At 45.9% G+C, this 24,791-nt stretch overlaps 3 protein-coding genes across 11 annotated transcripts; all 3 read left to right on the top strand.

Annotated features, from left to right (window-relative positions):
• Positions 1-79: 79 nt before the first annotated feature.
• Positions 80-3,794, top strand: gpn2 (GPN-loop GTPase 2). The gene is made up of 5 exons (XM_068323135.1): positions 80-725; positions 830-986; positions 1,144-1,304; positions 2,753-2,883; positions 3,050-3,794. Exons 1-5 carry the CDS (start codon positions 306-308, stop codon positions 3,120-3,122), a joined length of 942 nt encoding a protein of 313 aa, XP_068179236.1. The 5' UTR covers positions 80-305; the 3' UTR covers positions 3,123-3,794.
• Positions 3,795-5,441: 1,647 nt separating this feature from the next.
• On the top strand, positions 5,442-21,816 carry arid1aa (AT-rich interaction domain 1Aa). Of its 6 annotated transcripts, XM_068323132.1 has the most exons (21): positions 5,442-7,038; positions 9,431-9,649; positions 9,740-10,351; positions 10,473-10,568; positions 11,285-11,357; positions 11,436-11,525; positions 12,010-12,099; positions 12,197-12,367; positions 12,826-13,159; positions 13,245-13,390; positions 13,673-13,758; positions 13,846-14,055; positions 14,154-14,358; positions 14,491-14,644; positions 14,778-14,944; positions 15,038-15,281; positions 16,432-16,557; positions 17,200-17,296; positions 17,492-18,329; positions 18,443-18,573; positions 18,664-21,816. In XM_068323132.1, the coding sequence occupies exons 1-21, from the start codon at positions 6,118-6,120 to the stop codon at positions 20,545-20,547; spliced, it is 6,894 nt and encodes a 2,297-aa protein (XP_068179233.1). In that variant the 5' UTR covers positions 5,442-6,117; the 3' UTR covers positions 20,548-21,816. The 6 variants fall into 6 exon arrangements, with proteins under 6 accessions (XP_068179233.1, XP_068179230.1, XP_068179231.1 ...); XM_068323129.1 differs by having other exon boundaries at positions 11,285-11,525; XM_068323130.1 differs by having other exon boundaries at positions 11,285-11,525; positions 14,784-14,944.
• Positions 21,817-22,162: 346 nt separating this feature from the next.
• pigv (phosphatidylinositol glycan anchor biosynthesis, class V) lies at positions 22,163-24,670 on the top strand. 4 transcript variants are annotated; one of them, XM_068324057.1, is made up of 5 exons: positions 22,163-22,259; positions 22,387-22,513; positions 22,763-23,416; positions 23,489-23,929; positions 24,014-24,670. In XM_068324057.1, exons 2-5 carry the CDS (start codon positions 22,451-22,453, stop codon positions 24,299-24,301), a joined length of 1,446 nt encoding a protein of 481 aa, XP_068180158.1. In that variant the 5' UTR covers positions 22,163-22,259; positions 22,387-22,450; the 3' UTR covers positions 24,302-24,670. The 4 variants fall into 4 exon arrangements, with proteins under 4 accessions (XP_068180158.1, XP_068180156.1, XP_068180159.1 ...); XM_068324055.1 differs by having other exon boundaries at positions 22,763-23,929; positions 24,014-24,669; XM_068324058.1 differs by having other exon boundaries at positions 22,763-23,846; positions 24,014-24,218.
• Positions 24,671-24,791: the final 121 nt, after the last annotated feature.

A 24,791-nucleotide genomic window follows, 5' to 3' on the forward strand; every position in this document is an offset into this window, starting at 1 on the left:
GGAATGAGAAATGCTTTTATTTTGAAACACTACAGTTTGACCCGGAAGTATTCAAGAAACAGGACGTGACGGTGAAAGCGGCAAATAACCATCGCTACTTTTTTGTTTTAATTTTGAAAAACAAATTCGTCACCTTGTATCTTGGGTTTGTTAATTCAACTTTGCAATTTTGTTACTTTTATGGACTAAACTTACGTAAATGGCGCTAGTCTGAGATATTCTTGAGTAAGCTAACTGATTAAAAACTCACAACTTCAGCCTCGTCTTTCGCTGACACCGATGCGATCCGGTTAGTGAACCGCACCATGTCCAGTCAGACAGGCGGGAACCATGCTCTCCGCTTCGGCCAGGTGGTCATCGGACCCCCCGGCTCAGGAAAAACCACGTACTGTCAAGGAATGCAGGAGTTTCTCACTCAGCTGGGACGCAGAGTGGTGGTGGTGAACATGGATCCTGCCAACGACCGGCTGCCCTATCCCTGTGCGGTGGATGTCTCTGAGCTGGTCGCTCTGGATGATGTGATGGACGGCTTGAAGCTGGGGCCAAACGGGGGCCTCCTCTACTGTATGGAGTATGTTGAAGCCAATCTGGACTGGTTGGAAGGCAAGCTGAAAGAACAGGGTGACTGCTACTTCCTGTTTGACTGTCCTGGACAGGTGGAGCTGTACACCCATCAGAGTTCAGTCAAGAATATATTCTCCCATCTGGCCAAGTGGAATTTCAGGGTGAGATTTCTAACAACCAGGCGTGAGAATGATTTAAACATACTAGTTCCTAAGAGTCATCACCAGCACATTGTTATGTCCCCACACACCATCCCTTCTTTCAGCTGACAGCAGTGCACCTTGTGGACTCACATTACTGTGCTGACCCAGCCAAGTTCATCTCCGTGCTGTGCACCTCCCTGTCCACCATGCTGCATGTGGAGCTTCCTCACGTCAACATCCTGTCAAAGATGGACTTGATTGAGCGCTATGGGAAGCTTGGTGAGTCGACGGCTGTTAGTTTTCCCTCAAAGTAATTTACCACATTCACCCCCTACTACAATGAGGACAACTATTTTACAAATTCAAGTGCAAAAAAACCCGAATTTGACATTTAACGCATAATGGCAACACTTTCCCCATCTGTATCCTTGTACAGCCTTCAACCTTGACTTCTACACAGAAGTCATGGATCTGACCTATCTCCTTGATCACTTGGCTGCGGACCCCTTCTTTAAGAAATTCCACCAGCTGAATGAGAAGTTGGCAGAGGTCATTCAGGATTACAGCCTCGTCTCCTTTGTGCCGCTCAACGTCCAGGTATGACTGAAGGCAGCGCAGTAGTTGTCCTGTCGGGTGTTTGTGGTGATCATATGTCGATGTAGAAAAACATAGAGTGAAAGGGTCAGAAATATACAAGGCCCTGTGTAGGAATCATGCATACTGGTTATTAAAATGTTGTTAATAGATAAGTCAGGATTAACTCAGGTTTTCACTCTTGACATTTTGTGACATGAAAAATTCAAAATATTTGTGCGTTATTTTTTCCCTTAAAATGACTTGACAGTGTCTTTTGTTGCCTTACGGCTGGACTGAGGTTAACACTGCTACTGTATAGTATGCCTTTGGTTTTGCAGCACAGAATAACTCTATGAAACACATAGACTTTGAAAAGCTTTCCGTTTTTATTCATTAGAATTTAGTACAAATATTAATTCTGACTTAATTCCTTGTAGTCTGTGTTTCTTTTAGGTTTCATTTGAGGTTGGTGAGAGATACTGAGTTTGCTGGCACTTAGGAATTCATTTTTTCTGGTTCTGTGAAGGGGTTTGGATGTAGTGAGGGATGACATGAAGTCGGCGTTAGAGAGGAGGATGCTGAAGATAGGCAGACATGGAAAAGGATGACAAACTGTGGGGACCCCTAAAGGACCTCTTGGGACAACTCGAAAGGAAAAGAAGTAGAAGAAGAAGAACAAGAGTAGAACTAGTATCAAAGACAAAAAAAAACTGTTATTGCTTCAGTTTCAATGCCTAATGGGCCCACCACCAAGAATTTCTATAAATCAACCACTACATGTTTCATTTAACAAACAGGTAATACATAAATAATTAAGCTTTTGAGATTTAGACAGTGAATCAATTTCCTGAAAATTGACTGGAGTTCTAGAAAGGAATCAGTCTGTCTGCAGACTCTATTCTTCATGGAGACTGATGTGATCCTGTGGATCCAGAGACAGGCGTCTGGATCACTGTGCCTTCTCCTCACATGGAACTAGTAATTTATACAAATGACAGGTTGGCCTTTATAATTCTATCCTTGTTAGAATGCAGACTCGAATGGTTTTTGTGTTTTATGCCATTTAATTTAAGCAGCCACTAGTTGCTATTTACTCTAGATTAAGGCAAGAATGAAGAGTTTGGGCCTTGAGGAGAAAGATAATTTCATGAGTTTTATTGGTGTGTAGTTTCTGTCAAAGGAGGAAATATTGATGAAAATAAAGAAAACACTACAGCCAGGATCATTTTAGGGAGATACTTAACTGTTGATGGAGCAGATCTGACTGGACACACATGCATGACATATGAAACAATTAAAATCTAATACTGATCTTTGATACGATTACTTGATATTTTGTATGCTGATTATTGAAAAAGCACAGGCCTTTAAATAGTCAAAGTGAGAGTCAAAGAGTTTTTCATTGTGTTTGGTCATTGAATTCCTGCTGGAAAATCTATCTGATAAAACTCCTTTTTTTCTGCCTCCAGGACAAAGAGAGCATGACTCAGGTCTTACGAGCAGTGGACAAGGCCAATGGCTACTGCTTTGGAGACCTGGAGGAGAGAAATCTGCAGGCCATGATGTCAGCTGCTGTGGGGGCAGACTTCCAGTTCAACTCGTATCCTTTCCTAATGGTGATTCGCCATGACTCATGCGCTTTAAAATCCAGTCCTCAGTATTTACTGGAGATGACTGAAACGCTGAATAATCGTCCCTTGAATGAGTTAAAAGCTAAATTTATACACATGTGACAATTAAAAATGTTTTCCTGAACAGGAATTCAGTACTCTTGGAGTTCAAGAGCGTTATGTCGAAACCGGTGGAAAGACTGTTGTGGAGGAAATGATGGACCTGTAAACTAGAAAAGCTCAAAACCAGAACAAACTGGTTTCCCCTTCAGCACCAAAACATCAGGGGACCAAGGACTGACAAAAGCAGGAGAGAGAGAGAGATTGTAACTAACATTCGGTGGTGAAGATGCTTCAAGATGGTGACACTCCTCCTAAAAATCACAGTGAGGGTGGCTGTGGAAAGTTAATTATGAGCTTGCCTTTAGTTATTAAGGGAGCGTTGTGACTGTTCTGTGTCCCCACAGACAACAAGGAAGTCTTCAATACACACTGATACGTTTAGAACAAGTCACTCACAGACTCATTTATTTTCATGTGTGGAACACCCATATTATTAGAAACACACGGGTAAGAATCCAGCAGTGATGGTCTTTGAAATAACTAAAAACACAAGATTCATTGATATTTTAGATAATGGGTGTATTATTCATTTATAATCGTTTGGTTTTTTAAAAAAATACTACGATAAAGATGATACACTGGACATTCTCTATTGGTGTTGTTCATGGTGCACATAGTAGTTCAGGACTTTATATGAGATTCAAAGACGAAACAGCATGTAGTCCTTGATATGAAGTAGAATGTAATGGAACTTTTAACTAACAGCCTTAGAGGTTGTGTGTGTGTGTGTGTGTGTGTGTGTGTGTGTGTGTGTGTGTGTGTGTGTGTGTGTGTGTGTGTGTGTGTGTGTGTGTGTGTGTGTGTCATCTTCAGTGGTTAATGAGAAAATAAAGCTACATCTTATTTTTATAGAGCCATTTTTAATATTCTTTTCTTTTCCCAAATACTGTTGGAATTAGCCAAGCAGTCTGATTCCGAGGAACAAAGATTTATTTGTGTTTTTTGAACTCATACTTTAATACTATTAATCACAGACTCTGACACTTTTTTTTTTATAACAAAAACGTTTGGTTTTCTCAGTAAAGATTGCTGTTGTGCATCAACGTGCTGGTAAAATACAAAAGTAAAGAACTGCATAGGACCACAACATTCACGTCCTACCTACTAATAAATGAATTATGGTCGTTGAACGATTCCTTGGTGAAGACGAGGCGAATCAAACACCAACAAACCAGAATAAGGAATGACTGGCCTAGAGCGCTCCTCGTATGTCGTACCTATATCCGTCCAGCAGGGGGCGCACGGGTTCGTAAATCCTCCTCCCATCGCCTCCACACTCCGGTCCAGGTTTTGACGGCAGCCAGAGCAGAAAAATTAAGTCAGGCGGGGAGAGGAAGCTACATTAAATCTGTTTCTGCACAACTGGACCTGTGTCTGGTCTTTGGGGTGGAAAACCATGTCTGACTAAAAACCCAACTCCAACCTCTTTAAACTTTGTGCAGTTTTCACTGCCGTTGAGTGCTTTAAGCGCAAATCAGCACCAAACCCAACATCCGCATTTTGAATTCACTTCCATTTTATTAGCGAATACGCCCTTTGTACACGTTTACCCGAAGCTTTGTGCGCCATCGTGTTCTTAAGCACCGACTACAATAAATGTGATCCCCCTACAGCCCAGGCTGATGTGTGGGGACACCTAATAACCGCCATGTGCCTCAGCTGCTCTGTGGATTTCCATGTGGACAGACTCTGCCTGCAAAGCTTTTAGCTCTCCACGCATTAGGGGGGTGTGTCAGGCGGAATGTTAAATTGTGTTCCGATGTTTGTGCATGTGATCAAGTATGCCTTCTGCTGCCACTTCCTGCCTGCTCTCCGAGCCCCCTGGAGGTGGATGTGCGCGCGCATGTGCGCGTCGTGTGGAAAGAAAAAAAAAAAAAAAAGGAGCATGAGAGATTGGTTTCTGCGTGTGTGTGGGCCAAAAGCAATTATGTCCCTCATAAACCCCCAAGTCTGAACGTTAATCAATACCCAATCAAACAAGTCATTATCCTTGAATTTGGGTGTCACCCCCGCCCCTCCCCACGTGCACGCGCACACACACACTTCTCATTATCCTGTGTTCAGTGTGTGCCAGAGAAATCTGCTTGACTTCACCGAGGGGAGAGAGAGACTACCAACACGTATTTTTTTTACTTTAAATTTTATCTTTATTTATTAGAAGGTGAGATAAGCATAGAGGGCTGGAGTCTGAGCACCCATCCCCCCACGCCCAGGCAGCAGAGGAGTGAGAGACAGACAGAGAGGAGAGCAGTGGGGGTGGCAGGGAGCGGAGCAGGCAGGGGAGGGAATGAGCATTACATTTGCTGCAAGGCTTCTTCCATTTACTCTGGAAAAACCTGTGTGTAGGGCCTTCTGCGTGCAGTGGGAATTCATTAAAAGGACCCGTTTTGAAAAGTTGATTTAAAAAAAAAAATTTTTTTTTCGCTCACAATAGATAATGACTGGAATGACTTGAAAATGTAGATATGAGAAAGCCAAGTCAGATAAACTCGGTCCATTTTCAGACAGAACCATCTGAGTGCGGTTTGTGTCTGAATACTTGGAAGCTGAAGAGTCTGCGTAAAAAAAAAAAAATTAAAATAATAAAAACTACCTCAGATGATTAAATCCTGACTCTTGTAACGATCGTTCGTGGATCCCACGGCCTCGTGAACTACACTGTAACACACTAATGAATTACACGTGTTTTAGCCCGTTTTCCGTGATAACACCGCCGCGACGGTCGGAGCGCCTTCCGCCGCAGGAGGAGATCCGCTCCGGGTTTTCCAGCCCGCCGCGGCTCGGTAAAATGGCTGTGTCTGTTGGAGCCTCGTGTTGGTTGGGTTCTCTCCCTGCCTCTACCCGGGCTCAGTAACACAACTCCCACAACAATTTCTGTCGCTTCCTTACGCATTGTATGGACCCTCCATCATAGCGCTCAGCCACTCACGGAGCCGGAACCAGGGGGGGGGCAATGGAAGCCGGATTCGGTCCGGTGTGAGGGGTGGGAATGCATCGACACAAGGATAAATGGCTATGAACAATTATTTATATTCCATGCTAGCTTTTGATTGTGACTGACTCGCAGAGAGAGAGGAGCGGTGTGTGGGGGGGGGAATATCATGGCCGCTCAGGTCGCCAGCGCCGCCACTCTTAACACTAACCCGCCTTCCGAACTCAAAAAGCCGGATCGAGAACCCAAGGAGGAGTCGGCACCGGGGGATAAGCAGTCGGACAAGAAGCAGCCGGGCTCGGACAGCGGATCTCCGGGCCGGGGGGAGCAAGACGGTGCCGACGCTGGAAATGCAGGGGGAGGAGGGGAGCCTGAGATGAAAAACGGGAATGGGAACCCGCCCAGGGCCAACACCAGTAACCAGAACGACTCCGTGGGCTCGGAGGTAAATAACCACATCGGGTTGGTGCATCACCACGGCCCCGCTTTTCCGCCACCTTCGTACGGATACAGCCAGCACTACGGCCGGGCCCCTTTTCATCAACATGGCGGACAACAAAGCCCTGGCATGGCAGCTGCTGCGGGTACAGCCGTGCAGTCGAACACCATGATGGACCCGTATCAGCCCAACTCACACGAACATGGGTTTTCTAATCACCAGTTTAGCAGCTACAACCCGTTCCCGAACAGGACTCCGTACCCCGGCCAGCCGTTCGCCATGAGCTCCCCTCGCAGCGCTCAGCCGCCGACAGCTGGGGGGCAGCCAGCGAGCGTGAAGCAGCAGACGGCAGCGGGAGGACCCGCGGCGATGGCCGGGTCTTACAACAACCAGAGATATTCTATCGGAAACCCGCAACCGACGTCCACACCGACGCTCAACAAGCTGCTGACGTCCCCCAGCTCCACACGGACATACTCCAGCTACCCGTCCGGCGACTACAGCGGCCCGGAGGGCGCCGGGAAGGGGCCGTCTGACATGAGCAGCGGCAGCGGGCTGTACGGAGGCAGCGCCCCGGCCTGGCAACAAAGAAGCCACCTGTCTTCGCCTCTGAGCCCCGGCGGAGGCGGACAGCCGCTCGCTAGGACCCAGGTAACGACGCGCTGTTCCCCGTCACGTCAGCAGGGCTCCGGCCGGTCTTAGCTAGCAGCAGGCCAGCCATTGTCTGGGAGCTCTAAAGACTCTAAAATGGCTGCCTGTCGTTATTTTCCTTTTACACGAAAAACCTTTTTTTTTTATAACCGTCTTTGTTACATTTTTATCGGGAAAATAGGTGGAAAATACACGAGTAACGGCGGAAGGAGACAAAACGTGAAGTTGTTAAAACGGTGCAAGGACGTAGAGAGACGGGAAGGCCCGACTTTGTGAAGGGGTCGAAAAATAGTCCGTGAAGAGCAACGGATCCCTTTTCGCCTCTATTTGTTCCAGATATGCCCCGTTTTAAAGTTAATATTAATTATACAATCGGTGTGTTCATGAAGTACGGATCTATGGAGGCTGTCTTACGTACTTAGATGCTAGTTTGTGACAGGTACGTATTGTTTTCATGTCCGATAAGCGTTAATTTGACGACAGGACGGAAGGAATGCGCTGCACGCCGAATCAGCGGCTGTTAATGTTCAGTTTAAACGACGTAAACCTCCTGTTAGATGTGGGGAAATGATTACTTTTAACTCTTTTTTGATAAATCCGTTTGATTTTGTGCTGGAAAAAGCCGCCGGGCTTCTCATACCCGCCGCACCGCAAAAACCGTCCAGCCGTAGATCGCAGTCTGCGCTGGGATTTGAATTGTGGAGGTAAAATGCTGCTGTCAGAGCCAGGAGATAGTTGGTCTTTGGTTGACACGCTTGCTGGAATCTGATTGGCTCCTCATCTGCTCCTCTTGGCCATTTATAATTACACGCGATGCGAGGCGGCAGTTTGTGATCGTGAAGGCAGCATCAGTCACCGGAGGGTCACCGCTGATCCAGGATCAGCTCCACAGATCGCCATTAAAACACGATAATACACGTGATGCGGGTTAGCATGTTTTCAAAACCTAAAAATAAAACAAACAAACAAACAAACTGATGATTAGATATTTGTTATGTCATGCATGTTAAATAATAATAATATTAATAATATATTTTATTTAAAGGCGCCTTTCTTGACACTCAAGGACACCCTACAGAATTACACAAAGTCCATTTAAGAATCAACAATAAAAGTAGATAAAATCAATACAAAGAGCAGTAGATTTCATGTTTTTATTTATTATCAGAAACAGTCCTTTCACAGTTTTATTGGTTGATTGCTGAGCTCTGAAATCTACATCCTGACTTGACAGGTAGAGCGTTGTGATGTTTCAAAACCTTTTTTTTTTTTAGCCATGTAACAGCATTGCAAGTTCAGCATTAAAAGTTCAGAATTTTATTGTTCATAAAGTGTTTTGAGGACTAATTTGGCATTCGCATACATGTTTCCTTATTTGTTAGTGTTGATGTTCATTGTAAGCTTTTATTGCTTTATATTTTTACACTCACGTGATAGCAAAAGTAAAATGTGACCCTCTGCCAGTGAGGGTGTGTGTGTGTGTGTGTGTTTGTTTCTGCTGTGTCTGGCATGCCACACAAGTTTGACTGTGACTGCAAAGAATTCGCCCCAATCCCCCCCCCCAAGCCAATCAGAAGGCAGTCCACCATCTCTCACCAGCCCAGGGAGTTTCCTCTCTGTCTTATGCAGATTAGCCATGTGCTGCTCATATTTATTACATGTCATTATCATGAATCTGCTAAATTTCATGTCCTGTTGGAAACAAGTTGCTGCTTTCGTTTTACGAGTTGTGTGATTAGTTTGGAATGGGATTATCACGATTTTCTCTCAGCTAAGTACACATGTAGGATTTCATTCATTGCAATGAAAGGAAACACTCCTAAGGTAGACAGTCTTTGAAATTCTTGTCAACAGTGCCAACCAATTTTATTGGAGATGAATAAATAATTGGATAATAATGGACACTAGCATCCTGACAATTTTGAATGACACCTAGCCTGGGATAGGATGTTAATACTAAATGTCGGTCTTTAGCCAGAGTATGCTCTTGCACATTTTTTGAGTCCCTCCAGCTGTTGCTTCATTTCTGGTGTCATTCATTCCGAGCCAAACGGCTCTTTCTGGGGAAAAACTACTTGGACCAGATTCAACACAGTAGCACATCTGGGATGGGTTTAAGATTGGGTAGACTCCCCTTCATTTAATAGTAGATACAGTATATATAGTTCTGAAACCTGAAACTAGTGAAGTGGGAACAAAGTCCAGGTAAAGACCGTGGGAAGTAAGATGGAGTTGGAGTACATCAATCACCAAAGTTTGCCTTTTAACATCCAAATTTGATGAAGTTACACCTTGCATCACAAAACTTTTAAGACGTATGTGAAGACTCTTATGACACAACTTAGATTAGATATTTGAATGTTAAATATGTTTTTTTCCCCACCATGTACAGCCACCTGGTCCCATGGATCCAATGGGAAAAATGAGAAGTCAAGCGTACGCGTCAGGCAGTCCGTACAGTCAGCAGTCGCAGCAGGGGCCTCCTACAGGCCCACAGCAGGGGCCAACTTACCCTGGCCAGGGTTATGGACCCCCTGGTCCCCAGCGATATCCAGCAGGAATGCAAGGACGTACCCCAGGAGGCATGGGTGGCATGCCCTACGCCCCACAGGTATTTTAAGTGATGTTTCCTGTTTAAAAAAGACAGGTAGTTTTTTTTATGTTACATCTTTATTAAAGTATTGTTTGTTGTTCTTTTTAGATGGGGTCTTTTGGACAACAGGGAGCTGGAGGCTACGGCTCCCAGGGCCAGCCACCATATTATGGCCAGCCGAACCAGGGGCCACACCCAAGCCAACAACAGTCCCCCTACTCCCAAACTTCACAAGTACAACCGGGTGGCCAGACCCCTTACCCAGGGCAAACCCACCCTCTGCCAACTCCTGCCACACACACCCAGGGAGGACCACCTTATCAGCAGCCCCTTATACCCTCACAGTCCCAGGGGCCGCTGTCAGTGCCATCCCAAGGCGCCCCCCAGTCACAGCCACCTTATTCACAAGCCTCGGCCCCACAGAGCGGCCAGTCTCTGTATGCCCAGCAGCAGGGTCCACCCAGCCAGGCCCCACAACAGCCAAACTCCCAGGATGCCCCTGGTTCACAGGGGCAATCCAATTACCCAGGAACCACACAGGGGCCGCAACAGCCCCCCTCACAGCAACAACAGGCACCGTCGCAGCCTCCACAGCAGCCACTGGGACAGAGCCAACACCCACAGGGCCAGCCCGCAGCGTATCCCCAGAATGCTCAGCAGCAGCAGCAGCAGCAAGCACAACAGTCACCTTATCAGCGCTTCCCTCCTCCACCCCCGCAGGTACTGCCCTCAGACCAGGATCGCATTCATCACACACAATTAACCGTGTGTGTGTGTTCACAGACAGGCTTTCCCATAAATCTGGCAATATACCTACGCATGTATTCTGATGTCTTTTTAGGAGGTATCTCAGGACTCATTTCAGTCCGCCACCCCTCCATCCACTCAGCCTAAATCTGGCCCAGAGGATAGTCAGGGCCGTCCCTCCAGCCTTCCGGTCAGTGATGCTTGTTATAACACTGCTGGAACAGTGGGAATGTCCTTTTTACTCAGTGATTTTTTCGTTTTGTTTGGTTTTCACCCCCCCCCCCACCCCTATAAGAGGGCTAGTTTCAATTTGTATCTTGTCGTTTTTACACAGGACGCATTGATTTGATTTTAGCTGGACAATACGGGCCTCTTACGCTTCAGATTCCTTTTTTGTTGTGCTTTTCGTCGTCGGGTATTAGTGCCGCAAAAAGCTGCGTGTTTGTGCTCCGGCTGCGATCCTGTGGTCGTGTTAGACTTAACGTTTTTCTCCGTATCGTTTGTTGAGACTTGGTTGGTTCTTGAGTTAAAAAGGTGCTGTGTATTCAGGTAAAACTGAAAAGGGTACTGGAGAGTTTGTTTGTGTATTAAAATCACATGCTGAGGCCGTTGTCACATGCTGATTCAGCGCTCATCCTCCAAACCTTGGTTACCATGACAACCTCTCACACTAATGCACATTCATATTTTTTTCCCCCCTTGGAAGAGACAAATAAGCGGAAATGTGTGAATTTACTTTCTGTCTGTCGTTCCAGCAACCTGCTGAAACTACAGTGAAATACTGTTACTACTAAAAAATAATGATGACTATTGAAAATCTAAATTCTATGTCAAAATGCACAAGAGCTCTGTCGTATTTGTTTTCTTTAATATCCCATGTTTGTCATCTCTCCCTGTGCTTTCCAGGACTTGTCGGGGTCCATCGATGACCTGCCCATTGGTGCAGAGGGGGCCCTGAGTCCCAGCGTGAACGCTTCAGGTGTGTCCAGCAGCCAGGGTGAGCAGAGTAACCAAGCTCCATCGCCTTTCTCTCCTCACACCTCTCCCCACCTGCCAGGCATCCGAGGGCCTTCCCCTTCCCCGGCTGGCTCCCCTGCTAGCGCCGGTACGCCGCGAGCTGGACCGCTGTCACCCGCCAACATACCAGGTGGGTGGACTCTTTGTAATATGAACTGGGCCATGATTTTAACAGAATTTTGACATCTGTTGATTTTGGCATTTAAATTCATTAAAGTCATTTTGTGTTTTTTGTGTTGATTTTCCATTTCGAGTCAAGAATGCTCTTCATATTGATGTAAATTCTGTCATCATGTTCTTTCACGTTTGTTTTTAATGGAGAATGCTGTTCATAACTACCTGGAGTTGGTAAAATGCCATCTGGGACTAGTAGATAACAGTTCTGATCTTGAGCTGATGATGGAAGGATCTTAAGTACAGAACCCTCTTTCTTCCAGCTCACCTCTGCTGAGTTGCACTTAAAGGGAGCTGATTGGCCTTTCATTAGTAGATACAATTGAGCTGAAATATTGGTGAATATTGAGACTATGTTGGAAATAAGAGCATTGTGTGGTGATGTGACTGCTGTTTTTGTTGAGCTCTCTTACTAACGTGACTTAAATATTATCCTTTAGGGACCCAAATGCCTCCCAGGCCGTCTAGTGTACAGTCAGATGGGAGTTTGCACCCTACAATGAGCCAGTCTCCAATGGCTCAGGACAGAGGTACACGTTTAGGTGTTTAGAGAGACTGACAATTGAGGACTGTCGGCCTATCGCGTCTGAGCCTGACCACTTTCTGTCTTCCTTTGCTATTTTTCAGGCTTCTTACAGAGAAACCACCAGATGCCCCCTTACAGCTCCCCCCAGTCAGGATCTGCACTGTCACCACGTCAAGCCTCAGCTGGACAGATGCATCCTGGGATGGGTCCATATCAACAGAACAACTCCATGGGTGGCTATGGTCAGCAGGGAGGACAATATGGCCCCCAAGGTATGAACATTCGGAGACTATTATTATTTTGTTTAAATATCCTGGTGATTCTTTTGCAAATTTTGAAGGGATAACTTTGTATCTATAAAGGTTATTTACTCTTTTCCCAATATGCATGTAAGAAGTTTTCCGTGTGCCCCAGTAGACGAACATAAATGACATACCTCCAGCCCCGTAGGACTACCTTGTTAGACTGAGTCCCTCCCTCTGACTCTGCTGCAGCTATTTATAGCCATGAAGCAGAAAGTCAGTTGAAGTAGCAGAGCCTCCAGTCAGAGCCCAGTCTGTGACGAAGGCTTCTAGCTCCGGGTACACCGGTTTTTGTAAGCTGGAGGGGAACAGTCTGCTTCACAGCCTTAATGATCTACATTTGATGTTGAGCGTGGTGAACTTGTGATGGTTTCAGACCAGTGAACAGTTACAGGTAACTGATTGCTGTTTATTACACTTGTGCCCAGGTTATCCCCGACAACCTGGCTACGGCAGCATGCCTAACTCAAACTACCCCGGCCAGGGCATCGGCCCAATGAACCCCCTGAGTGGACAGGGTGGGGGGCCGCCGTACACTGGTATGCCTCCAGGGAGGATTCCTCCTGGTCAAATGGGCACACGCCCCTACGGCCCTGGTATGGGTCCCAATTTGGTCTCCAACATGGGCCCAAACATGCCTCCGAACATGAGCAATATGCCACCCCAGGTGGGTTCGGGAATGTGTCCACCCCCTGGCATGAACAGGAAGCCCCAGGAGCCTGCAGCCATGCAGCACCCGGCCGCCAACTCCATGCACAACAGGTGAGTTGAGGAGAGACGCTAGACTGGATGGGCTTCTGTCAGACATTTATGAACTCTAGATTTTCACGTGTCTTCCTCTGTCCAGGATGCCTGGTTACACCAGCATGTCTCCAGGCATGATGGGCTCCGGCCCACCTTATGGTCCTCCCATGAACAACATGCCTGGAATGATGAACACACAGGGTGGATCACCTTATCCAATGGGGCCAAACCTGGCCAATAACTCAGGGGGTTAGTTATGCAGAAATGACTACAGTATAGTATTTTCCGCACTATAAGGCGCACTGGATTATAAGGCGCACCTTCACTGAATGGCTTATTTAAAAAATAAATAAAACTATTATATATAAGACACACTGAATTGTAAAGCACACTGGATTATAAGGCGCACTGTTGGTTTTTGAGAAAATTAAAGGCTTTTAGGTGCGCCTTATCGTGTGGAAAATACTGTACTTAGCAATATACGTCTTTTAATGTGACAGTTTCCCAGCTAACTCCTACCACTGCCTACAGGTGTGGCCCCCAGCCCAGAGGTGAACAATAAGATGAATAACAAAGTAGACGGCAGTGTAACACCCAAGCCAGAGTCCAAATCTAAGGTAACCCTGTCGACTGTTTACATTCAGTCATTTCTGGGTGAATTGTGTTCAAGTGCATTGATTTCTCATTTCTGTTGCACAAAACAGAAGTCCAACTCTTCCACCACCACCAATGAGAAGATAACACGCCTGTATGAGTTGGGGCCGGAGCTGGACCGTAAGATATGGGTCGACCGTTATTTGGCCTTCATCGATGAGAAAGCCATGGGTATGTCCAACCTGCCCGCTGTGGGACGCAAACCACTTGACCTCTTCCGGCTGTATATGTCTGTCAAAGAGATCGGAGGCATGGCACAGGTAATACGGTATAATTAACAGTTAAATCTTGTACATTTTACTGGTTCTCTTTTTTAATCTGTCATATCTGTGTTCTTGGGTCTTCTCTTGTCTCCCAGGTGAGCAAGAATAAGAAATGGCGTGATCTGGCCTCTACCCTGAACGTGGGAACGTCTAGCAGCGCTGCCAGTTCTTTGAAGAAGCAGTACATCCAGTGTCTTTACGCCTTTGAGTGCAAAATTGAGCGTGGCGAAGACCCCCCTCCTGAAATTTTTACAGACAACAAAAAGAACCAAGCTGCTAAGGTCCAGCCCCCCTCCCCAGGTTAGAGCCGTACTCGTGTCGCCTTCTGTCAAACAAACATGTTTTTGTGAATCCCACTTTATAAAGTCAGCAGAAATAAGTGACGTGTGTGAATGTCATTAATGTCTGCTCCTCTCTTATTTCAAACTGAAGCGTCCCTCTGCTCCACAGCTGGGTCAGGCTCTCTGCAGGGTCCTCAAACACCTCAGTCCACCAGCAGTTCCATGGCTGAGGGAGGAGACTTGAAACCTCCCACACCAGCCTCCACTCCTCACACCCAGATGCCCCCCATGCCAACTGGGCCCAGGTGACTCTCGCTTGATTTTAAACATTTGATTCCATTTGCTTAAACATATTTTTAAGAAAGAGACTAATTTCTTTTTACCCGTTCTTCTCTCCGTCTCATCGCCTGTTGTCCTCTCATCTCTGCTTCCCTGCAGGAGCAGCGTTAACCTCCAGGACCCCTTCTCTGAAGGAAACGACCCCGCTTTTCCCAGAAAGAACATGACGCCAAACTCTGCCTACCAGTCTGGCATGAGTACGCCAGACATGCAGGGGCGCACCAACTACGAATCCAACAAGGATCCTTTCAGTAACATGAGGAAAGGTGGGACATGTTAATAGATTACAGTTACACTGGATTAAATACTCATCCAGATAATCAGTTCTAGATCGGCTCTAATTTTGTGTGTATTTTCAGTCGGGGAGCAGTTTCTACCTGCTAACCAGGGTCCGAACAGTGGGATGGTGGACCAGCAACAGCAGCAGCCACCGCCACCACCACCACAACAACAACAACAACAACAACAACAACAACAGCAGCAGCAACAACAACAGCAGCAGCAGCCCCCACCTCCGTTCAACAGGGGACAGCCCGGAGTCATGGGCTCGATGCCAATGGGACCCAGACAGCAGTACCCTTTTGGAGCAGGCTATGATAGGAGGTAAGAATCAGGAATTCTAAGAAACCCATGACAATCGGCGAAGGGGTTTGGTGGATCTTTGTGAGCATAGCTCTTCTTTGAATTGATCGTGTACTACCATGGATCAATTGAGTTTTGTTGAGGACAAAAATTAAACAAATACGATGTTCAAATGAAGCCAAACAATTCTGAAAAAAAGTCAATTATTATAAAGAAAATGTGATTAGACTGTGGTATGTGTCATGTGTTTGCCCTTCCTGTGATTCCACTTTCTTGGGCATCATTTATGACACATTAACAATCCCGTTATTTGTCACTTCTTATTTTACAGTCATATTGTCCTCATTCTATTGTAATGTTGGCATAAGGCACTAATGCTAATTTTTGGGCTTTGTGCTGGTCTTAAAAACAACTAAATAAAAAAGACAATTTATTAAATAAATCCTCTACATTTTAACTTCATAGTATTTCCTTTTAAATGTTTTAGGCCCAGTGGCATGAGCTAATAGAGCCAATGGCCATTTAACAAATGTTTGGTTATTTCTATGTAAAATATGGAAATAACTAAATAATAGTAACAGAGATCACAAGGAGAGGATGAGTCATTAAACTGTATTAATCACACACTGCCACACACCACTCTACTGGATGTGATTAAAATAAATAATTCGCACAGCAAGGCGGGTCCAGGTCCGAGTGGCGCTCTGTGCGGAGTTTGCATGTTCTCCCCATGTCTGCCTGGGTTCTCTCTGGGTTCTCCGGCTTCCACCTCCAAAAACATATTCTTGAGGTTAATTGGCCGGTCCCAAATTGACCGAAGGAGTGAGTGTGTGTGTGCGTGTTTGTCTCTGTGTAGCTGTGCGGCGCACTGGCGTTGCACCTGGAGTTTTCCCCGCCTCACGCCCTAAGACAGCTGGGATAGGCTCCAGCTTCAAGCGGATGCAGCGATTAGGAAAATGAATCAATGAATTTTGTTAACTAAGATTACTCGAAAAATAAGTACCAACATGTTTGTGAGACTAGTGAGCCTGTAATAGTCATGGTCTTCAGTCGATCTTAAATGTAAACCAAGTTTATTTAAGGTGTCTATTCTTAATGGGGTTTTACATAATTTGTGAGTCTGTATTTAGTGTACTGGAGAGCATCCCACACTGTCTTTGATTCTCTCCAGATCAGAGCAAGGAATAGGACCAGAGGGCAACATGGGATCTGCTGCTCCTCAGCCAAACCCGATGATGTCTGCCAATGCTGACACCGGGATGTATTCGCCAAATCGCTTCCCCCCACAGCCGCCACGGTATGTTCCCATTGTGCTCACTTCATAAACTTCTCATGTTTTATAGCTGCTATCAATAGCAACTGATCATTAAAGCAATATATTTGTTTTGTGAGTTTTGGAAGGTTTCAGAAATCTGGAAAATGAGTGGGGGCGGGGTCATGAAGTAGGTCTCCATATCAGAACATTAATGTAAAATGACATTGTATTACACATTATTTTCATTTTTGTTACGTTGACAAATATTTTTCTTGACACGATCACATCATGAACATTAGACGTTTGTTGCCCTCTTTCATGTTGAGTCCTCCAAATCCTGGTTGACCTTCGCTGCTCTGTGGTTTTGAGCCTATCATATGTGAGAGTGTCAGCATAGAGTTGCATTGATGCTCTGGGTGTTGGTATTATTTGTCAACAAGCACACAGGACAGTGGCAGCAGTCAAAAAGAGTTGAACTGGTTTTAATTTTCAGCAGTCCCATTTTTCTATAATGTTTAAAGGTCTTGTTAGATGGGAAAAAATACATAATCATTGATACAACTGATGAGACATAATTGGGATTTAGTATAATGTAATTTGTTGTGTACATGTGGAACTTAATCCAATGAGTTTGAGGTGCTTAATAGTGTTTGTGGTCAGACTGATGACACACTTTTCTTTCAGGCATGATTCCTATGGTAATCAGTATCCTGGACAGGGAACACCCCCTACTGGCTCCTACCCAAATCAGCAGCCTGGAATGTACCCTCAACAGCAACAGGTCAGTGATCTATATCTGATAAACTAAGTGTCACTAAAAGTGTGCATGGAACCAAATAAAATGAATGCATTGCATTGCTACTGTATTCTTATGTATTTGAGTCAGAAATTTTTGTTATAAACACATCTTCAAATGTACAGCCTTTCCACTGAAACGGTGTGAAGTCATTATCTGTGTGCATTCTCTTAATTGTAGAGTTACAAGCGTCCTGTGGAGGGGGGCTACCCTCCATCAAAGCGCCATGAAGCAGACTACTGCGGACCCTTCCAGGCTGGACAGCAGCAGCCACAGCAACAGCCAGGAGGAGCCTCTGCGCCCCCTTCAGGACAGCAGGAGACGTACAATCAGTACAGCAGCAGTGGGCCCTACCCCAGCTCTGAACGCCGTCCACCGGGGCCGGGGGGTCAGTTCCCCTTTCCCTTTGGTCGTGAGAGGATGCAGGGAGCGACAGGGCCCAATGCTCAGCCCAATATGCCCCCTCAGATGATTCCGTCTGGTCCTGAGGGACCCCAAGGAGGCATGTGGCAGGGGCCCCGAGACATGAACTATCAGAATTACTCCAGCAGACAGGGTGGTCCTGGGGGTCCTCCCCAGGGGCCCGGTTACCCGGGCATGAACCGCTCAGACGAGATGATGCCTTCAGAACAGCGCATGAATCACGACGGCCAGTGGGGGGGTCAAATGGGACCCCGGCAGCCCCCTTACGGTCCAGCAGGACCCGGACAACCGATGTCTCGTTCGGTGCAGTCCAGCTACCAGCCTCCTCAGGGTGTGCAAAACCACATTCCACAGGTGTCCAGCCCGGCCTCCATGCCCCGCCCCATGGAGAGCAGGACATCACCAAGCAAATCTCCCTATATGCACGGAGTAATGAAGATGCAGAAAGCTGGCCCCCCTGTGCCTGCGTCTCACATAGTGCCCCCTCCAGTGCAGTCGCCTCTAATAAGGCGGGACATGCCTTTTCCACCGGGCTCCATAGAAGCTACTCATCCTGTCCTGAAGCCACGTCGGAGACTCACCGTCAAGGATATTGGTAGGATTCTAGAGAATCACACAGCCTGATGTGGCTCCGCCCACCTGCATCGTTACTTTAGTTGTTACTTAGTGATTGCGGTGCCAATTGTGTTTCATGTCATCGCTTTTCAGGAACACCAGAGGCCTGGAGAGTTATGATGTCATTAAAATCTGGTTTACTGGGTGAGAGTACCTGGGCTTTGGATACCATCAACATTCTTCTGTATGATGACAACAGTATTTCAACCTTTGATCTGAACACGGTGAGTTTTAACGTTGAATACTTACTGATGTTTTATAATAGTGCACAGTGTTTTGTATGATAAAAACTATTTTCTCTGTGTTTCCTACAGTTACCTGGTCTACTGGAGTTGGTGGTTGAGTATTTCAGGCGCTGCCTCATCGAGATCTTTGGGATTCTGCGGGAGTATGAAGTGGGAGACCCTGGCCAGAGAACGCTACTTGATCCTGACGCCTTGAATCAAGATTTGGGAAGCACAGACGAAGAGGAACCGAAGGCGGAGGACATAGAGCAAGAGGAAGAAGAGGACGAGGAAGAGGAGGACCAGGAAACCGAGAGGTCACCTCATATAAAAGAGGAGGAGGAGCAAGAGCAGTGCTCTGGGTCTCAGGATCAAGATGGGAAGGCCGAGAATGAGGAGAGGAAAAGCAAGGTTACTTCAAGTGAACACCCCGGCTCGTTGCAATCCTTAGCTGTAGATGAGAGACCCAAACAGGCCAGCAAATTTGACAAATTTCCCCTGAAGTTGGTACGAAAGAAAGACCCATTTGTGGCTAGCCAGTCCAATAACCATGGTAAACTACAAGAGTTTGACAGCGGGTTACTTCACTGGAGCGCTGGAGGAGGAGACTCAACAGAACACATCCAGGCTCACTTTGAACCACGCAGAGACTTCTTGATGCGAAGAGAAAGAATACCCGTGCCCCCACTTTTACTTAGGCGACGAGTCCAAGAAGAAAAGTCGCAGGAGCATTGTTTAGCCACCGAGGAGGAGAAGAGGAAGCATTGCGATGAAGAAGAACAGCCCAAAGAGAGATCTTCCCCAGAGAAAGCAGAATATGTACAAAAGGCCAGGCCCTTGCTCCCATGTGAGGAGGAAAGAAAAATGGTGTCTGACACAAAAACAATTGAGAAAGGTGGTAAAACTCACCAGGACAATAATAGACCCATTCTTTCCTCCGGGGGTTTATTGAGCCAGAAGGCTCGGCAGACTGGCACCATCTTGGAGGATGAGCCCCACAGTAAAGATGAGGGGCCTCTCATTGCACTGGCTAACTGGCAGGATTCTTTAGCTCGCCGCTGTATTTGTATCTCCAATATTGTCCGCAGTCTCTCTTTTGTGCCAGGCAACGATCACGAGATGTCCAAACATCCGGGGCTGCTGCTGCTACTGGGACGCCTGATCCTGCTCCACCACAGGCACCCGGAGCGCAAACAGGCTCCACTCACCTATGAGAAGGATGAGGATTCAGATGAGGGAGTGGGCCAAAGGGATGAGTGGTGGTGGGACTGCTTGGGGCTCCTGAGGGAGAACACATTGGTCACATTGGCCAACATCTCAGGCAAACTTGACCTCTCTATCTACCCTGAGAGTATCTGCTTGCCTCTGCTAGACGGTCTTCTTCACTGGGCGGTTTGTCCTTCAGCAGAGGCTCAGGACCCCTTCCCTACCCTGGGACCTCATAGTGCTTTGTCGCCTCAGAGACTGGTCCTCGAGACACTGAGCAAACTGAGCATCCAAGACAACAACGTGGACCTCATCTTGGCCACTCCACCATTTGGCCGTTTGGAGAAACTGTACGGGAACCTGGTGCGGCTAATCGGAGACAGGAAGATCGCAGTCTGCAGAGAGATGGCGGTGGTCCTGCTAGCCAACTTGGCCCAAGGTGATAGTACTGCTGCCCGTGCAATTGCTGTTCAGAAGGGCAGTGTTGGCAACTTGCTAGGATTTCTGGAGGATAGTCTGGCTGCCACACAGCTCCAGCAGAGTCAGAGCACTCTCCTGCACCTACAGGGGATGCACTACGAGTCCACGAGCCCGGACATGATGCGGCGAGCCGCTCGGGCGCTGCATGCCTTAGCAAAGGTGGAGGAGAACCACTTGGAGTTCACACTACACGAGTCACGGCTCCTTGACCTTTCAGTGTCACCGTTAATGAACTCGCTTGTTTCTCATGTAATCTGTGATGTACTCTTTTTGATTGGCCAGTCATGACAGCTGTAGGGAGCCGTGGCTCCACCCTATGGGGGGTTTTAATCCCTTATTCCCTCTTCCCTGGAAGCCTGGGCTTGTGTGTGTGTAACAGGGCAAGAAAAGTTCAAGTGACTGTCTTTAATTTATGAAAATCCTTGAGATCCCATTCTGTGAACCCCCCTCCCCCCAGGTCAACATCGCTTGATGAGGGTAATCACAGAGCTGTGGTGGATTACAAACCAGAGAACTGGCCACAAAGTGACACGACTTGCAACATGAATGCCAACTGTATTAATTAAACAGAGCAGAGCACCACAGTCAGGAGACGGTTCTGTTCTTGGGGGGGAAAATAGTTTTTAAATAAAGATAAGTAGTTGGAAAAACAAAAAACTGTAACCAAAGTTGCTGTCTCGTTTACAGTAAGCTTGGGAGACACGGCGTGCCCTAGCTCTCCCCTCGGGGGCACCTTGAGTCTTTAAGAAATTGATGTTCAGAGGGGAAAGACTGACAAGTGGCCGACTGGTTCTGGTTGCTGGAGTTGGATTCTCACCAGTCAGCCTGAGAGTAAACAAAGTGCTGTCAACAGACGCCTTCACAGGGCAGACCTGTGCAGTGTGCAGTAGATTGTAGGACATTTTCTGTACTGTACTGCTCTTGAGTGTAAGCATTCACATTTCACACAAAAGCAGAAGGTAGAGCTCTTCTAGAGCTATGAGGTCATTTTTTAGTTTGGTGTTAAAACAAAAAATGGCTTTCCTCCCCAAAGTATCAAGAACCAACAACACCCTTACCTCCTCTTATCCCTTGATTGTATGAATACCCTTATGAAAAGAAATCACCTCTTAGGACTGGTTTTCAACTTAAAATACAGCTTTGCTGTGGTGTATATATAATGTTGTACATTACACTTCCTTTCTCTGTGTCTGTCTCTGTCTGTGTCACTATTCTCACACGGTATTGGTGAGGGATTGAGGCGAGGTTGGTGTGTGACCTTCAGTCCCTGCCGATTAGACCCACAACTCCGGTCTCTCCGCAGCTCCGTAGTACAGCAGACACGGCTCAAACTTGTTATCTCTTGGTACAATGAAAATAAACTAGATGAAGTACACATTTGACAAATTTTCTTCAGTAATGGATTCTTCATATTTGTATTTCAGAATATGTAGCTAAGACATGTAAATTCTTTTTCCTTTTTTTTTTTGGCTCAATGAATATCATTTATTCAGTATGAAATCTTTATACTATATGTTCCACGTGGTAAAATAAATGTACATTAAATCTTCGTAAGCTGTTTGATGGTTTGATTCCTCTGTAAAAATTAATCAATGTAACACATAGAGAATCACTAGTTATAATTCTAACAAATCCATCCTCATGAACTCATTAGACGGGGAAAATGAAAAAGACTGATACTCCCCTTGAAAAGCCAGTCCACGGGTGGGAACAGAGCGCCGCCTACTGGAGGGAAAACAATTCCATCTGTCACGACTTTAATCATAACCACACAAAGCTATCAAAGGACATGAACCATCATAAATGCTACGTCTGCAAAATACAGGCTTTGATAATTTGCGACTTTTCAATGAATTGTCGTTCATTGCACAAGATTTCCTTAACGGGGGTTATTACGGGCTTTTATTTTGACACGTACGGTGACACCGGAAGTGAAGGATGTCGAATTGTGCTGGAAGAAGAGGAGGACAGTGAAACCTAAGGCAAAAACACTACCAATGGCGAGTTCTGTTTGTGTGTTCTAATCTAAATTTGTTCCGCTAATGAACTCGCATTTAATACTGTTTTGCTGTCCTTTAGCTTGTTATATTTGATTATAGAATTATGACGGAATTGTTATTGTCTTAGCACCGACAATGCTCAGGCCTGTCACAGCCGGCGTGTTTACATTCTGACCGTCACGTCCGTGAGGATGGATGTAACAGCAGTTCTGCAGTTTGCCACGATCACAAGAGGATTGTCACTATTTTTACAGGTAAGTTTCAGCAAGTCTTGATAATTATAATGGATTTTGCTGATTTGTTATCAGGTTATAGAACCTCATGATACGCCTTGTCGATTCATTCAATTTTTTAATCAAATGTACCTCAGTGGTAGCCAATACATAATGTAATGTAAAGGTTACATAATGTTTCTGTTAATCGGTGTGGAAGTCATCCACACACCCACGTGACCGTGGAATGAATCTGTAATTTTAATATTTTTTTTATACAATTCCTTGCAGGCTGTGTTGAACGCCGTCATCCCTGACCACGATGCTGATGCGTTCAGGCCCCCACGGACACGAGAGTCTCTGTACCTGGACTCCACAGTTGAGTGGTTGTTTGGTGGCCTCTCTCGTTGGGATGCTGAGCATTTCCTCTTCATAGCCGAGGGGGGGTACCTCTATGAGCACAACTTTGCCTTCTTCCCCCTTTTCCCTGTTATCATACGCGGTCTGGCAGAGACTCTGCTGTGGCCCCTGAGTAGCTGGCTGAGTGTACGGGGCCGCTTGTTGCTGGCAGTGGCTCTGGGGAACAGCGCTCTCTTCCTGCTGAGTGCAGTTGCTCTGCAGGCACTGAGTAGAGTTGTTCTACAGGACAGACGTCTGGCTCTGCTGTCCAGCCTGCTGTACTGCATCACACCTGCCAATGTATTCATGACTGCTGGATACTCAGAAAGCCTGTTTGCTGCTCTCACATTTGGTGGTCTGTTCCTACTGGAGAAAGGCTTCACCTTGAGAGCCTGCCTGGCCCTCAGTATAGCCACTGCAGCACGTTCCAACGGACTAGTCAACATCGGGTTTCTGCTGTATCTTCCATCACTGCATGCAATTTCCCAGATTCGTGTATATCGAGCAACGACAAAAGGTCATCGTAAAGTCTTCTGCTACATCTGGGTGATTATCCGAGTCCTCCTCACCTCCTTCTTTGGAACTGCAATTATAGCCCTTCCCTTTTGTGCTTTCCAGTACTATGGTTACAGGACATTTTGCACCCCATCCATCTCCTTGGATCGTGTCCCCGCTGCTCTCCTGTCACTGGCTGAAACGAAGGGCTACCGTGTTCCAGATGAAAATGGTCCACCACCCCTCTGGTGCATGAGACCCCTCCCCCTGCTTTATTCTCATATCCAGGATGTTTATTGGGATGTAGGCTTCCTACGATACTTTGAGTTGAAGCAGATACCAAACTTTATTCTGGCTCTACCTATGGCTACTCTCGGTATAATGGCAGCTTATGCATACTTTCAAGCAAATCGAGAACTATGTCTTAGACTTGGACTTTGGGAAACAAGTGAAAATCAAGGACTTGACAAGCCTACTCCAGGTATGTTCAACTCCAAAGTGTTTGTGTATGTTGTACATTCAACAGCACTTCTGGTCTTCGGAACATTGTGCATGCATGTACAGGTAAGTAAATTATTTAAATTGCCTAATTTCCAGGGGAGAAGCTGTTAATTTGCTCTGATTCCTGTTTGTAATCTACACGTATAGGTTCTAACCAGATTCATGGCCTCCTCATCACCTGTGCCCTACTGGATAAGTGCACATCTGCTCCTCCTCAATGAACCACTTCTTCATCGAAGAAAAACGTCAAACCCCAGCATACAGCTGCAGACGCATTCCAGAAATGGATTCAAGCACCCACCTCAAAACCCCATCACTGCTCTGCTGCCACACTTCACAGCCTGTTCTCCAATCACGCAAAGCATACTAGGATATTTTCTCTCATACTGGGTGCTCGGCCTTGTACTTCATTGCAACTTCTTCCCGTGGACATGACTTAAAACTTACCTCCTTTCTCTATTTCTAAAGTTATTGTTTATCTATTTTATAAATTCTTCACTTGAATGCATCATTTTGACACAATCATGAGAAAACAACTGTTCTAATTATTGCATACAACTTGACCTAAATTAAAGTTGCAAATGTTTTTATTTAAGAAATTTGATTTTGCACAATTTTGTTAGATGTGCATGGAACAGTTTTATACTAAACTCACAATGTACCTAAATCTTTCATGCACATTGTTGGGTTGTAAATTTTGGGAACATGGTCGTGCTTGGAAAAGGCATGCTTTTGTTTCTTTCTGCAGCAGAATATTTTATTGACCTTGTTTAATACCGCCCTGCATGTTTGGAAAACTTTTTTTTTTAATGTGTGTGAATAAAAAATAAAATAAAATATTAATTAAATAATATTTAATTGGTATGTGGAGAATTTCTGCATTTATTCTACAGTTATGTGTCATCCTAAAGAACATTGAATTTTT

The sequence above is a fragment of the Antennarius striatus genome, chromosome 9 (assembly GCF_040054535.1).
Source record: "Antennarius striatus isolate MH-2024 chromosome 9, ASM4005453v1, whole genome shotgun sequence".
Lineage (NCBI taxonomy): Eukaryota > Metazoa > Chordata > Actinopteri > Lophiiformes > Antennariidae > Antennarius > Antennarius striatus.